General features: G+C 41.5%; 1 protein-coding gene across 9 annotated transcripts in view; it reads left to right on the forward strand.

Annotated features, from left to right (window-relative positions):
* The window catches only part of LOC143766305 (uncharacterized), a 272,862-nt gene that overhangs the window by 134,815 nt on the left and 122,923 nt on the right, over positions 1 to 15,124 (forward strand). For 4 of the 9 annotated variants that reach the window (XM_077253877.1, XM_077253878.1, XM_077253874.1 and 1 more), the window contains 3 exons: positions 4,774 to 4,880; positions 5,010 to 5,201; positions 5,272 to 5,392. In XM_077253877.1, the coding sequence (XP_077109992.1) occupies positions 4,774 to 4,880; positions 5,010 to 5,201; positions 5,272 to 5,392 (420 nt within the window). Of the gene's footprint in view, positions 1 to 4,773; positions 4,881 to 5,009; positions 5,202 to 5,271; positions 5,393 to 8,684; positions 8,783 to 8,971; positions 9,063 to 15,124 lie in introns of all 9 variants that reach the window. The other 5 variants (XM_077253879.1, XM_077253880.1, XM_077253881.1 and 2 more) reach the window with 3 other exon arrangements.

Consider the following 15,124-nt stretch of genomic DNA (forward strand, 5'->3'; position numbering starts at 1 on the left):
ATTCTAACAGTCTATTTAGTAGGACTATCAGCTGAGTATCCTCCAGACTTCTGCACAACACAACTGAGGGTCCCAACCCCATTTATAAAGCAAGAAATCCCACTTATTAAACCTGACAGGGCACATCTGTGAAGTGAAAACTATTCCCGGTGACTACCTCTTGAAGCTCATCAAGAGAATGCCAAGAGTGTGCAAAGCAGTCATCAAAGCAAAAGGTGGCTACTTTGAAGAACTTAGAATATAAGACATAATTTCAGAGCAAAAGGTGGCTACTTTGAAGAACTTAGAATATAAGACATAATTTCAGTTGTTTCACACTGTTTTGTTAAGTATATAATTCCACATGTGTTAATTCATAGTTTTGATGCCTTCAGTGTGAATGTACAATTTATATATATTTAATACAGAGCTAGATAGCAGAATAGCCGATAATTCAATTGTCGGCATCTGTAAAATTATTACAGAACCCGACAGGATATGAGACATGGTTTACATACAGTAAACCATTTCATATCCGTTATATTTTTACATATTCCTCACTAATAATGTTAGTAGTTTGTGTGTGCAAAATTTGTGGCACTAGGTGTTAAAATAAAGGGTTAAATCACGGAAAATAATGGCTTGGGCTCCGTGCAATTTTCTCCGCCAGAAAGGCAAAGCCAGTGACTGAGGGCAGATATTAATAGCCTAGAGAGGGGCCATGGTAATTGGCCCCCCTGGCTACAAACATCTGCCCCCAGCCACCCCAGAAAAAGCACATCTGTAAGATGTGCCTATTTTGGCACTTAGCCCCTCTCTTCCCACTCCCGAGTATGTGATATGGGGTAATAAGGGATTAATGTCACCTTGTGACATTAAGCCAGGTTAATAATGGAGAGATGTCAATAAGACACCTATCCATTATTAATCCAATAATAATAAAGGGTTAAAAATACACACATTATGAATAAAGTATATTAATGAAATAAGCAAACACATGTGGTTTTAATATCTTTATTGTACGCTCAATCCAACTGATGACCCCCGTTATTCTAAAAAAGAAAAAAAAAAAAGGAAAATAAAAAAGCAACAATGTCCCATACCTGTCTGCCGTACAGTGATGTTCCACGCTGTAAATCCATCTGAAGTGGTTAAATACATTTACAACCAGGAGCCTGCTAATGCAGCCGCTCCCGGCTGTAAAAGACTGGGGAATGAATGGAATGCAGGTAACGTAGCTTCGTTGACTTGCGATGCCGTCATAGAAGCTGCGCCCCCTGGTGGCATAAACTCATGACCTGTAGTGTGAGGAAATATTCAGAAAAACTCCCATGCTACAGTTCATATGAGTTTATGCCACCAGGGGGCGCAGCTTCTATGACCGCACTGCAAGTCCCCGAAGCTTCCCTTCATTCTATTCATTCCCCAGTCATTTACAGCCATGAGCGGTTGCATTAGCAGCGCTCCTGGATGTAAATGTATTTAACCACTTCGGATGGATTTACAGCATGGGACATGACTGTACGGTGGACAGGTATGGGATATTGTTGCTGTTTTATTTTCCTTTTTTTTTTCAGAAGAACAAGGGTCTTCAGGTGGATTGAGCGTACAATAAAGTTATTAAAACCCCATGTGTTTCATTAAAATACACACACATTATGAATAAAGTATTTTTAACCCTTTACTATTGTATTAATAATGGATAGGTGTCTTATTGACATCTCTCCATCATTAACCAGGCCTAATGTCACCTTACATTAGCAAGGCGACATTAACCCCTTATTACCCCATATCCCACCACTACTCAGGAGTGGGAAGAGAGTGGCTAAGTGCCAGAATAGGTGCATCTCACAGATGTGCCTTTTCTGGGGTGGCTGGGGGCAGATGTTTTAGCCGGGGGGGGGGGGGGGGGCAGTAACCATGGTCCCACTCTAGGCTATTAATTTCTGCCCTCAGTCACTGGCTTTCCCATTCTTGCGGAGAAAATTGCGCGGGAGCCCACGCCAGCTTTTCCGTGATTTAACCCTTTATTTTAACACCTAGAGCTCCCAAATTTAGCACACAGACACTTCTTACATTATTAGTGAGGAATAGGATGTAATTCATCTGGACATGGAGATTTAAATTCCTTTAAATTAGCTAAGTGTTCTCATCATCTCTCTGATTATGGATAGTGTGTATTATTTTATTCCTTCTATGGCACCAAGAAAATCAGTTCATGTTATAATTGCATTTTTAGAGAACACAGATGCAAAATAGAAATTTAAAAGTTCGGTCTGTTGAACATCATTTTTGACCACTTCACCCTTTTCATCCTGTAAAAATCCTATAGCATCTTTGACTTTTCTTTTGCTTTTGACGTACCCCCAAAATCCTTTTGTTACTGCTTTTGGTCTCCCTTGCAAGCCTTACTTCATTACTGGCTTTAGCTCTTCTAACTCTTGCTCTGCATCCCCTGCAGACAGAATTATATTCTTCTTTTGATATGCCCCCTCTTTCCATTTAATATACATTTCTTTTTCCCTTTTTAACAAGTGTTTTTTATTTGCTGGTATCAATAAATTCATTAAAAAAAATTCTGTCTCAAAATGGTGCCGTCCGTGCTTGCGTAGTAGCATGTGTCAGCGAGCCGATAGATGCTGCTGCACAGGCGCCATCTTAGTATCTTAGTGAAGACAATTTTTTTTCCTCTAGCAGATGGCGCTGCCTGCGCAGTTGCATCTTTTGGATCGCTGATAGATACTACTGCGCAGGCGCGGACGACACCATTTGGAAACACTTTTTCTTTCTGAATTTATTTATACTGGCAAATAAAATAATTAAAAGCACATTATACATGCGATCATGCTGCTGCGCAGGTGCCGCGACCCCCACCTGCCTACTGAAGATGATTTTTTTAAATCAATACATATAATATTCAGTATGTAAAATGGGGGCAGGTCACTGAGGGATTAGTGACCTGTCAGAAGCCATCAGTATGAATAGCTAATCAGAGCATCATATAAAGCCCTCCTACAGGCCCTTCCTGAAGCACGAGCATATCATTAATTCAAAACTGAAAATAAAAATTAAACAACAATCACAAGACGGATTTCATCAACCAAGGTACCTCTGTAATCAATATAACAGCTCCAACCTGACTTTATCTGTAGGTTACTCAGCACAATCCTGCTGACAAGATCCCTTTAAGTGCTTCCAATTCTCTCTTCTTTTTGGATTTTACCGATTGTGCAGTCAAATTTTCATTTAGCAACATTTCCCATTCTTCTTGGATATTTCTATCCTTTAGAACATCCAGCCATTGGACCTTTCCTACCCTCTTTCTGAGTCCAAAAAAATCAGCTTTTTTTAAATGCAAACTTAAAGTCTGAGTGTTTGCTCGTCTTCCTTCTCTTGTATTCCAAAATTCGAGGATAGCATGATCGTTGCATCCTAAATTCTCAGCCACCTTAACTCCCTCAACCATTTCCTCCCTGATGGGAAGAATTAGGGCCAAGATTAAAGATCCTCTTGTTCTCTCTTCTACCTTTTGAAAGATAAAGTTGTCAGCAAGAGAAGATAAGAATTTTCTAGACCCAGTACTTTTGCCTGAGAGAGTCGTAGCAAATATTTTGATAGTTAAAATCTCTCATGATCACTTTGTCATACTTTTTTGAGAACAGAGACATCTGATGTAAAAAGAGTTCATCCATATCTTCAGTCTGTCCAGGTGCCCTATAGTAAACATCTACAATAGTGTTCTTTCTGTTGTTCTCTCCTTGTATTCTTACCCAAACAATTTCTGCAGAGCTACCAGTCTCTGAAGTTTGGATCTATATGGCGATATACATTTTCCTAACACAATGCAACACCTTCTCCCCTCTTGTTAATCCTGTTTTTAATAAATAAGTTGTAGCCTTCGAGGTTTGTATTCCAATCTTGTACATCTTCCCACGAAGTTTCAGTGATGCCTATGCCATCAAATCTCTCTTCCTGTGTCAGCTTTTTGTTTGTTTCCCATGCTCTGTGCATTTGTATAGACACATTTTAGTTTGTAGTCTGTTTCTCTTGGTCCTCTATTTTCATTCAGAATTTGTTGGTTTTTTTTCATTATATAATAATTCCTTTTAGACACAGTACAGCGGTTCTGTCGCTGTCTCCCTGGACTTTTCCTCACACTCCTCCATTTTCACCCATCATTTCTCCTACCTGATAACCACTCCGTGTCCCGATTTGATGAATTCAAAAGACGCTGGTTTTCTGCTTTTTCTGTAAACTATGAAGGGCACTGTTTAGAACAAACTTCCTTTAGTTCTCAGAATGAAGATTGGTTCAGCTCTTGATTTTCATAATAATAAGATGGCTGTATTGCAGAGAAAAGAATTTCAGAACAAGAACACAGATGCGGGTGGATTCCAGCTTAAAGACACTTCATGGCATTTATTTTCAAATCGTACGATTTAGTGACTTACGGTATATTGGACTTTAATCATGAAGCTATATATTTTTTTAACTATTTTTAAATTTTTGTTATTTTGGGACCTTTTGATCACTTTTTCTTTCTTTTTTTAGCGAGACAGGATTTTTTTTTCATTTCTACAATGAGGCCTTTATATAGCTGAAAATTTATTTAACTTTATTTATAACTCAAATATAATCCCAAATAATGAGATAAATATTCCCTCTCTGACCTCTAAATGTATGAAGAGCTCTACTTCATTATTGCTTTATACCAGTATCACAACTCTATTAATTGTATATTTTATGTGATATATGTTTTACCCAGACTTATCTTCAATTATTCTTTCCATTTAGATTTGTACAATTTTCCTGACCCACCAAGGATGGATCTGGACAGAGACAAAATGGCAGAGAGGATATTGCACCTCACTGTAAAGATCCTCTTCCGGCTTACTGGAGAGGTGAGAGATTCTGATGATGTCACATTACATCATTCTTATCTATGGGAATAATGGATGAACAGAACTGGAGAGGTGAGGACTCTGGAAATGTCTGTAGTGATATTTATTATTGTTTCTCTCCATAACCAGGATTACACAGTAGTGAAGAAGACCTCTAGTGAGCGCTGTCAGGACACAGTGTCTGAGGGATGGGGAAGACCCCTGAGCCCAATCACTGGGCCTCCACCACATCCCCTGATACAAGAGGACAGTAATGACCAGAAGATCCTAGAACTTGCCTACAAAATTATTGAGCTGCTGACTGGAGAGGTGACACTGCTGGTAATGCTGGGACATTAATCAGTAACGCTATGAAGGGATCGGGGGATGATGGTATCATTGTTTGTGTCAGGTTCCAATAAGATGTCAGGATGTCGCCGTCTATTTCTCCACGGAGGAGTGGGAGTATTTAGAAGAACACAAAGATCTGTACAAGGTCATGATGGAGGTTCCTCAGCCCCTATCATCTCCAGGTAATAGACCGGACTAAATACACTCGGCCTGTAATTATCTGTACAGTGGGGAAAAAAGGTATTTAGTCAGCCACCAATTGTGCAAGTTCTCCCACTTATAAAGATGAGAGAGGCCTATAATTGACATCATAGGTAGACCACAACTATGAGAGTCAAAATGAGAAAACAAATCCATAAAATCACGTTGTCTGATTTGGCAAGATATATTTTGCAAATTATGGTGGAAAATAAGTTTTTGGCCATTAACAAAAGTTCATCTCAATATTTTGTTATATATACTTTATTGGCAATGACAGAGGTTAAACTTTTCTGTAACTCTTCACAAGGTTGGCACACAGAGTTGGTGGTATGTTGGCCCTTTCCACCATGCAGATCTCCTCTATAGCAGTGATGTTTTGGGCCTGTCGCTGGGCAACATGGACTTTCAACTCCCTCCAAAGGTTTTCTCTGGGGTTGAGATCTGGAGACTGGCTAGGCCACTCCAGGACCTTCATATGCTTCTTACAAAGCAACTCCTTTGTTGCCCTGGCGGTGTGCTGAAAGACACATCCACTTTTCATCTTCAATACCCTTGCTGATGGAAGGAGGTTCGCACTCAAAATCTCACGATACATGGCCCCATTCATTCTTTCATGTACATGGATCAGTCATCGTGGTCCCTTTGCAGAGAAACAGCTCCAGAGCATGATGTTGCCACCCCCATGCTTCACAGTAAGTACGGTGTTCTTTGGATGCAGCTCAGCATTCTGTCTCCTCCAAACACAACGAGTTTTGTTTCTGCCAAACAGTTCTACTTTGGTTTCATCAGATTATATGACATTCTCCAAATACTCTTCTGTGTAATCCAAATGCTCTCTAGCAAACTTCAGACGGGCCTGGATCTGTTCTGGTTTAAGCAGGGGGACACGCCGATTCATCTTGCCCAGCAACAGGCACAAAACATCACTGTTCTAGAGGAATCTGCATGGAGGAATGGGCTAACATACCACCAACAGTGTGTGCCAACATTGTGAAGACTTATATACAGGGGCTGGACAAAATAATGGAAACACCTAACATTTTGGCATAATAATCTTCGAACATGTTATAAACATGCAAACCGTGACATATGGTAATGTTTTGTAGTTGATTATTTGTTTTATGTGATATGTGTATGTAAATTAACTGTTTGCTTTGCTGAATTGTAAAAAGTACATTGATAAAAACCTGATACCAATGGCAGACCTCTCAGATTTTCAAAGAGGCCAAATTGTTGGTGCTCGTATGGCAGGCGCTAGTGTAACAGAAAGTGCCCGAATGCTTGGCGTGTCAAGAGGTACTGTCTCCAAAGTAATGACTGCGTTTGAAAGAGAAGGAAAAACGTCTGCAGCAAAGCACAGGTCCGGTCGAAAGTCGAAGTTGACTGAGAGAGACCGTTGGACTCTAAAGCGAATTGTGAGAGAGGATCGCAAGACCATGGCTCCGAAAATCACTGCTGAGCTCAATGAACATCTACAGAACCCAGTTTCCACGAAAACTGTTCGTCGGGAGCCGCACAAATCTGGATTCCACGGAAGAGCTGCAATTAGAAAACTGCTGCTCTCAATGACAAATGTTTCCAAGCGTTTAAGTGGTGTAGAAACCTCCAGAATTGGTCCCTCAAGCAGTGGAAACATGTGATATTCTCAGACGAATCATCGTTTACCCTATTTCTGACCTCCGGCAGAGTGTACGCTTGGAGCCAGCTGAAAGAAGCATTCCATCCAGACTGCCTTCTCCCAACCATAAATCATGGCAGAGGTTCTGTGATGATCTGGGGTGCTATTTCATGGAGATCCGTTGGGCCAATGATATCCCTTCATGGAAAAATTAACAGCCGAGATTATTTATGCATTTTGGGCAACCAAGTGCACCCAATGGTTCAAGCACTGTTCCCGGAGGCGAACGCCATCTTTCAGGATGATAATGCACCAATTCATACAGCTAGAATCGTTAAAGCATGGCACGAGGATCATTCTAATGAAGTTGAGCATCTCATCTGGCTCCCACAATCCCCAGACCTCAACATTATTGAGCATTTATGGTCGATTTTAGAGATTAAAGTTAGACGTTGATTTCCGCCGCCATCGTCGCTCAAAGAACTAGAGGGTGTTTTAACTGCAGAATGGGCTAAAATTCCTGTGGAAACAATTCACACCTTCTATGAATCCATACTTCGGAGAATTGAGGCTATAATCGCCGCAAAAGGTGGAGCTATATCAAATTAAACTAACTTTTGTTGATATTTCCAGGTGTTTCCATTATTTTGTCCAACCCCTGTATATAACAATATATTGAGATGAACTTTTGCTAATGACCAAATACGGTACTTATTTTCCACCATAATTTGCAAAATAAATCTTGCCAAATCAGACAAGGTGATTTTCTGGATTTGTTTTCTCATTTTGACTCTCATAGTTGTGGTCTACATATGAAGTCAATTACAGGCCTCTCTCATCTATTTAAGTGGGAAAACTTGCACAGTTAGTGGCTGACTTAAGGTACCTTCACACTGAGCGACTTAACAACGATAACGATAGCGATATCGTTGTGTTTGACACGCAGCAGCGATCTGGATCCCGCTGTGATATCGCTGGTCGTTGCTGAAAGTTCAGAACTTTATTTGGTCGTCAGATCGGCGTGTATCGTCGTGTTTGACAGCAAAAGCAACGATGTCAGTAATGTTTTACAATGGTAACCAGGGTAAATATCGGGTTACTAAGCGCAGTGCCGCGCTTAGTAACCCGATATTTACCCTGGTTACCATTGTAAAAGTAAAAAAAAACACTACATACTCACCCTCTGATGTCTGTCACGTCCCCCGGCGTCCGCGCTGCTGCTCAGAGCTTCCTGCACTGTTAGTGCAGGCCGTAAAGCAAAGCACAGCGGTGATGTCACCGCTGTGCTTTAGGGCCGGCGCTTACACAGTGCAGGGAAGAGGACGTCGGGGGACGCGACAGACACGGCAATGTAAGTATGTACTGTTTGTTTGTTTTTTTACATTTACACTGGTAACCAGGGTAAACATCGGGTTACTAAGCGCGGCCCTGCGCTTAGTAACCTGATGTTTACCCTGGTTACCTGGGGACTTTGGCATCGTTGGTCGCTGGAGAGCTGTCTGTGACAGCTCTCCAGCGACCACACAGCGACGCTGCAGCGATCGGCATCGTTGTCGATATCGCTGCAGCGTTGCTTAATGTGACGGTACCTTAAATAGTTTTTTCCCCCACAGTATGTAAAGAATGATTTCAGTCCCTGTATGTGTTTTCTTCAGATCTATCCAGTAAGAGGACAACACCAGAGAGATGCCCCCGTCCTCTTCTTCCACAGGACTGTAAACAAGAAGATCCCAGTGTTCCTCAGGACCATCAGGTAGATGGAGAGAAGGTGTCATGAGATCTCCCCATGATGTGTAGACAGCTGTGAAGATCAGTCTTGTTTTATCCACCAGTATTATATGTTTTATACTTGTGTAATGAGAACGGTGGAGATGGCAGGATTAGAGCTGATCATAGATGTGACTTCTCCATCTGTCTGTGACTTTTACAATATTTGTTTCAGGGTGAAGATCTGACCCATATTAATACTACAGAGACATATGTGAGGGGTGATAAGCGGTGTAAAAAGGAGATTCCTACCCATAAACGGCCAGGTGAGTAGAAACCGCTAAATACAGAGAAATCACAGACTCTTCTCAATCACTTTGTGGTCTGTTTTTTTATTGTATATTTTATCTCCTTCAGCCAAAATTCACATTAAATATGATTGAATATGTAATTCTGTTTTACACATGTAAACTACAGCTGGAATATGGACATAAACTTATTTTGCATATGAAAATTTTATTGTTTTCACCATCTGCTGAGGTCTTTGTACAATATTGAATGATGGAACACCCTTAGAGATGTTCTGAATCAGGCTTTAGTAGGGATTGCACCGAGTATATTGGCCCACTTGGGCCTTGAGGTGCTAACATGAGCTTACAACAGTCTAAATATCTTGAATCCAGTACCTCACGCCTGCTACCTGGTGTTCACTTTGCTGCAATATGTTTTGTTGGTGTTCAGCATGCAGCCTCTGTCTCATGCCATGGCTCGGTGTAGGTTTTTTGCCTCATGACTGGACTTGGTTTAGCTGCTAGGTATTAGCATTATGCCTTGGCTTTATTTAGTCTTTTTACCTCGTGACTTGGTTTAGTCTTTCATGTTTTGGCTTTGCTTAGTCTAGCCTTTTTCTTTAGGCTTTGGATCAGCTTTCAGCTTCTTATGGCATGATGTAGCCTTTGGCCATGTGGCTTGATATACACTGTGTTCCAAATTATTATGCAAATAATATTTCCTCATATTTTCTCTAAATTACCTATCTGAATTGCAGTCATTGTTATTTTCCAGTCATCTACCATTCTAGTATAATTGCAATGTTTTGGAACAAACTGCCTATGAAAACAGTACCTTTTTAAAAAAAATAAACACTCAAAATGCATGTTCCAAATTATTATGCACAGCAGAGTTTTCAACCGTTGTTTTTTTTTTTGAACAAAAAAATGGTCAATTGTGAAGTTATACGCATTATCAGCTTATTACATAATGAAATCAAACAGTTTTCAAGTAAAAACTTTATTCTAGGTAATGTGACATTTGCACATAGGACCCCTTGTTCGAAAGAAGCTTCTGAACTCTCTCGTCCATTGAATTTGTCAGTTTTTGGATGGTTTCTGCTTCAATTGTTTTGCATGTGGACAGAATACCCTCCCAGAGCTGTTGCTTAGATGTGAACTGCCTCCCGCCATCATAGACACTCCTTTTGATGATGCTCCAGAGGTTCTCAATGGGGTTGAGGTCAGGGGAAGATGGTGGCCACACCATAAGTTTGTCCTCTTTTATGCCCATAGCAGCCAGAGATGCAGATGTGTTTTTTGCAGCATGAGACGGTGCATTATCATGCATGAAAATGATCTTGCTGCGGAAAGCACGGTTCTTCCTCTTGAACCATGGCAGGAAGTGTTGTTTTAGAAACTCCACATAGATTATGGAGTTCATCTTTACCCCTTCAGAGATCATAAAGGGGCCGACAATCTCTCTCCCCATGATTCCAGCCCCAAACATTACTCCACCTCCTCCTTGTAGGTGCCTTAGCTGTGTTTTCATGGCGTGTCCATCAACCAGCCATCCTCCACTCCATCCATCTGGACCATCGAGCATTGCATGGCACTCATCGGTGAACAAAAAAGTTTGGAAGTCAGTCTTCATGTATCGTTTGGCCCACTGCTTGTGTGCAGTGGATAGAAGTGGTCGACAGGATGGCTTACGCACAGCTGCAAACCTCTGAAGGACCCTGCATCTTGTTCTTCTGGGGATTTTGGAGGCACCAGCAGCTTCAAAAATGTGTCTGCTGCTATGACAAGACATTTTTGCAGCTGCTCTTTTAACCTTACGCAATTGCCTGTTGGAAAGAGTCCTCAATTTTTCCTTATCAGTACGCACACGTGTGTGCTGGGAATCAGCTACATACTTCTTGATTGTGCGATCATCACGATGAAGTGTCTTGACAATGTTGATTGCAGTCATGCCTTGACCTAAATACTCCACAATTTGTTGCTTCTCAGTAGCTGACACATCCTTTTTCTTTCCCATTTTGGCAAAAAATGTAGGTTGCTTAATAATGTGGAACAGCCTTCTTAAGTAGTCTTGCCTTTATTTGGACACACCTGCCAAACTAATTTGCACAGGTATCTGCAACTGCTTTCAGTGATATAAAGAGCCCTGACACACATCACCATCAATGAGTTTAAATGACAAACAGAAAAATTCTAACCTTATCACTCCTAAACTCTTTGTGCATAATAATTTGGAACACAGTGTAAACCCTCTATAACGTGGTTTACATCAAGCTGAGTTCTGAACCTTTTCACGGCATGTCACGCAATGTCCCCATGTTTTCTTTTCAGGACTTCCATATCTATAGTGCTCAGGGCACCCAGTCCTAATGCACCTCCGCCCAATCCCATGGTGATTAAGTTTCTCCTCCCCCATATTTCCTGTGTCGGGATCATCTTTTCTTGTCCCGCCTCTACTCTTCCTCTGATCATGTCAATTTGGTTCCTTACAAACTCCTCACATGTGGGATTCCAGTGATCTACTCTGGGAAATGCTCCTGGTGCAAAGGTTGAATTTTGTTTTGGTGATGATTTTCCATGAAGTTTATATTTTGGGATCTATGGGTTCTGCCACTTGATGGGTGGAAATGTTGCAAGAGTCCAGGTGCGGTTTGACTGGTTGGAGACCTTCAGCTTCGTATGGGACCCTTACCGCCATCACACACATACTACTACTCCTGACCTGGTATCCAGGGCTGTGGAGTCAGAGTAGGTATAAAATGGACGGACTCCTAAAATATTTAGTAAATTGGGTACAGTAGTTCAATGCAGGATGTGCTGTAAATGTTTTCCTAAGAATTTGTGAAATTTACCAAATGTCCTAATAATGTCTGTTCTAATCCTGATGTAAAGCTCTCGACTTTTAGTTGAGCTGAATCTGTGCATGCTCAGTAGTTAGGCAGTACTGTGGAGTCGGAGTCGGTAGTTTGGCTAAAGGTACCTTCACACTAAACGATATCGCTAGCGATCCGTGACGTTGCAGCGTCCTGGCTAGCGATATCGTTTAGTTTGACACGCAGCAGCGATCAGGATCCTGCTGTGATATCGCTGGTCGTTGAACAAAGTTCAGAACTTTATTTGGTCGTCAGACCGGCGTTTATCGTCGTGTTTGACACTAAAAGCAACTATACCAGCGATGTTTTACACTGGTAACCAGGGTAAATATCGGGTTACTAAGCGCAGGGCCGCGCATAGAAACCCGATGTTTACACTGGTTACCAGTGTAAAATGTAAAAAAAACAAACAGTACATACTCACCTTCGCATCCCCCGGCGTCCGCTTCCTGCACTGACTGAGCGCCGTAAAGTGAAAGTACAGCACAGCGGTGACGTCACCGCTGTGCTGTTAGGGCCGGCACTCAGTCAGTGCAGGGGATCGGACGCCGGGGGACGCGAATGTAAGTATGTACTGTTTGGTATTTTTACATTTTACGCTGGTAACCAGGGTAAACATCGGGTTACTAAGCGCGGCCCTGCGCTTAGCAACCCGATGTTTACCCTGGTTACCCGGGGACCTCGGCATCATTGGTCGCTGGAGAGCGGTCTGTATGACAGCTCTCCAGGGACCAAACAGCGACGCTGCAGCGATCGGCATCGTTGTCGCTATCGCTGCAGCGTCGCTTAATGTGAAGGTACCTTTATCGACTCCACAGCCCTGCTGGTACCAATGATCACTATCTCGAGCCTGTAATTCTAGGTACCTGGTAGAAAGGACGCAACAGATCATGTATGTACAAGGTTAGATACTATGCACATTATAATATCTTGGGATGGCATTTCCGTCCTAAAGGGCTGAATGGCAGACCATTCGCATTAATAGTATAAACCAAATGAAGAACTTGGAACATGGATAAGGAAGGTACGTGACCCCGGCATCTTCACCATTGTAAGTAATTTGGGGAAAAAAGGTGATACTAGGTCTAATAAAGTATCAAACTGTAACAACTTTATAATTAAAATCATTACACAAAAGGTGAACAGAGATGACAATACATCTTTTTTTCTTGTGGTGGTGTTACAAATATGATAATAGGTCAAAAGGATATTATATGTAAGTATATGTACCATGCGGAAACGCCATATAAGTTGTTAAGTAATTTGGGGAGCAGCGATCACTAAGACGCCCCTAGCATCAGGGACAGGGAAGGAACCGCTGGCTCCAGGTAATCCAACAACAGAGTTTTGAAAGTAAATTTTTTTGCCTCTGGGATCTTTCCATTCGGAAGTCCCATATCTGTACCGGTATTTCTCAGTCAGTACCATCCATACATCCATACATAGATCATCCCCGTTTAGGATGTCCACCCCGTCAAATACTAAGTCCCCCCCATCTCCAGGGATTAGTATCTAAGGTCATCATCTGTGTATCCTGTTCCCAGTGAGCATAGGTAAGTATATAACACAGCCCACGCAGTATATAACACAGTCCACGTAGTATATAGCAATATGGGCACCATATCCCTGTTAAAAAACAATTAAAATAAAAATATTTATATACTCCGGATCCAGCCCAGGCCTTTAGCGATGCTCCTCTCGACTCTCCGTTCCCAGTAATGCCTTTGCGGCAATAACCCGTGATGATGTAGCGGTCTCGTGAGACCGCCACGTGATCTCGGCTCATTGCCGCAATGCCTTCTTGGGACCGGTCTCCCACCGGGCGCGACCAATCAGCGACCCAGGATTTACGTTACAGACGGAAGTTACAGACAAACAGACGGAAGTACCCCTTAGACAATTATATATATATATAGATATACTGTATTTTAAAAAAACTTTTTTTTTTACTTTTCGCATACTTCAATAGTCTCCATTTGAGGTTAGAAGGTGCCATAGCCCAATCAGCTCTGCTACATAGAGGCGATGAACAGATCGCCTCTATGTAATAGAATTACTCACTTGCTATGAGTGCCGACCACTGGGCAGCATTTACAGCAAGCAAGACAAACCTGCCGACTTTGTCTCATCACCATAATTATGCCTCCAAACGCATCCTAAAGCACACACATCCTGAAGCGCCCCTGGCTGTAACATGGGTTACCGCACCACACTCTATACATCATGACTACAGGACAACTGATCTTGTGCCTGATAATCCAACCGAGCCGTAGCCACTAATTAGCAGCTTTCTCTCACTATACATTGTACAAATGTCTGGGTGCGGTTATACACAGCTCAACAACTGAGTTAATAATAAATGCTGAAATCACCTCATGCTGATGCACCTGTCAGATTACATAGCAAAAATCTGCTGACAGATTCCCTTTAAAGCCATGGCTTCTTTGTACCTGATCAAACTATCCTTCACTGCTTTGTGCTAAAGTGCAGCTGTCAGTGAAGGTGTGAAACAGACACACACCATGTAATAGAAATGACCTACAGGTATCTTTATGATTTTCGATTTTCTACTGAGTAACTTACTAGAAAAGGGTGGTGATCTGCAGATTGAATTTTTTTATCATCATGAATAAAATACATAAGTTAAAAACTTCTGTTCCGTCACAGTTGCCTTCATCAGTTAATTAGTAGACACTTGACTACATGACTTATGATAACCTTTTACATAGAAACTGTTAAAAAATCAATCTAATGTCAAAGTAATATAATTTAAACATAATAACTAGTAATGAGCAAATATACTCGTTACTCGAGATTTCTCGAGCATGCTCAGGGGTCTTTCGAGTATTTTTTAGTGCTCGGAGTTTTAGTTTTTCTTGCCGCAGCTGAATGATTTACATCTGTTAGCCAGCATGGTTGCCTGGTTGCTAGGGAATCCCCACATGTACTTATGCTGGCTAACAGATGTAAATCATTCAGCTGCGGCAAGAAAAACTAAAACTCCGAGCACTAAAAAATACTCGAAGGACCCCTGAGCATGCTCGAGAAATCTCGAGTAACGAGTATATTTGCTCATCACTAGTTGTTATGTTTAAATCATATTACTTTGACATTAGATTGATTTGATTTGATTTGATAAAATACTCGGAGGACACGCGAGCATGCTCGAGAAATCTCGAGTACCGAGTATATTCGCTCATCACTAATAATAACAATGAGTTTATT

This window comes from Ranitomeya variabilis, chromosome 4, assembly GCF_051348905.1.
Source record: "Ranitomeya variabilis isolate aRanVar5 chromosome 4, aRanVar5.hap1, whole genome shotgun sequence".
In the NCBI taxonomy this organism is placed as follows: Eukaryota; Metazoa; Chordata; class Amphibia; order Anura; family Dendrobatidae; genus Ranitomeya; species Ranitomeya variabilis.